Source organism: Phytophthora parasitica (genome assembly GCF_000247585.1).
Source record: "Phytophthora parasitica INRA-310 unplaced genomic scaffold supercont2.131, whole genome shotgun sequence".
Lineage (NCBI taxonomy): Eukaryota > Oomycota > Peronosporomycetes > Peronosporales > Peronosporaceae > Phytophthora > Phytophthora nicotianae.
Window position 1 is genome coordinate 48194 of NW_008649117.1, and position 1371 is coordinate 49564.

The 1371-nt window shown below is 56.5% G+C and overlaps 1 protein-coding gene across 1 annotated transcript in view; it reads right to left on the reverse strand.

The window, feature by feature from the left end:
• PPTG_24617 (hypothetical protein) overlaps nucleotides 1–1356 on the reverse strand; it is a gene marked incomplete at both ends in the record, with an annotated part of 5362 nt that extends 4006 nt beyond the window's left edge. Inside the window, one exon of the mRNA XM_008918014.1 lies at nucleotides 20–1356. Coding sequence (XP_008916262.1) covers nucleotides 20–1356 — 1337 coding nt within the window. The remainder of the gene's footprint in view (nucleotides 1–19) is intronic.
• Between the last annotated feature and the right edge of the window lie 15 nt (nucleotides 1357–1371).

A 1371-nucleotide genomic window follows, 5' to 3' on the forward strand; every position in this document is an offset into this window, starting at 1 on the left:
GTCACCTTGGCCTGTGTACTTGGCCAGCGACGGGTACGGGAACACCGGGCGACTGCGCGTGAAACTAGGCGCCACTGGCTGAGGCATCCAGGGCGGCAGGTCGTTGTTCATATCCGTGCTTGTGATGATCTTGTGTGGTGCACTACCTTGCTCTACCCACTCTAACAACGGCGTTACCAGATCAATAGCGGCCATTCCTTCGCCGTGACCACAGTGTTGCACACCAGGAAGCAGGTAGAGCCGCTCGAATTCCGCCATTTGCTCTGCACCCAAGTGCTTCTGTAGAGCTTCGTGGTACGCGATGGTCGTCCGAGGCGAAATGTGTTCATCTGACCAACCGTGCCAAAGTATCAGTTTGCCTCCAGCGTTCTTAAACGCAGTCAAATCTGGACTGGTGGCATCCAGTAGCGGGTGTCGAGCTCGCAGAAGTTCTACCGTCGCTTCCGTAAACTCAAGGTCATTCAGCGAGTATGACTCTGGAGGGTTTGGCTCGAAGATCAGATATCTTAACGCTGCGAGAGCGATATGAGCACTCATGACTGGTTGACGTGGCCCGCTTGGTACAAACACGCCTTCCCACGCGAGTTCAGAGCCGAATTGAACATTCCCCACGGTGAGATGGCTACCCGTGACAGGATCGACTGGTCCATTGTAGAATTTATGAATCGTTTCCACTTCTGCCTCCGTCAAGCACTGCTGATCAACTTGCACAGCAGATTCTGCATCGCACAGAAGATCACGAGGATCAAACTTACACAGTCTCGGGTCGGAGAGCAACCCGTCGACCAGACCATCTAGTGCGTCGCAAGCCCGAACGACTGCAGCATGTAGCAGAGGCAGCTTGGAAGCCGTCACGATGGCTGTAGGACCGCTAGCCGGCAAACCGTGCTCAGGCAGGCCACGTCGGGGAGGACCGTGCTCTCGCCCTTCAGGTCCTGGAGGCGGTCCCCGCATCATTGGTGGCAACTCGGGCATCGGTCCGTCGATGTTGCTCATTGCCAGCCAGCCGTGGTGTAGACTATTCTGGAACTGGAAGAGCATGGCGGGTGCTCCGGCCAAGATCCCGTCGAAGTCGTTCGGGTATCGCATGGCCTCCATCACGCCTTCACGACCGCCATCCGAGCACCCGTTGAAGTACGAATATCGCGGCTTCTGTCCGTAGTACGCCTGCATCAACGTCTTGCTCACCAAAGACGTCAAATGCTGCGCACTGTACGCGAACGATTTCCGACGGCCAGGGTTGTTCGCAAACACTTTGCCGTCCATACCTCCGCCCATGTCGGTCGCTGCCAACGCAAGTTCTCCTCCACTGACTTGTTGCGATCCAGAGGCCGCGTTTACTTGCATCCGGATCATACCGCAAAGTCCTCC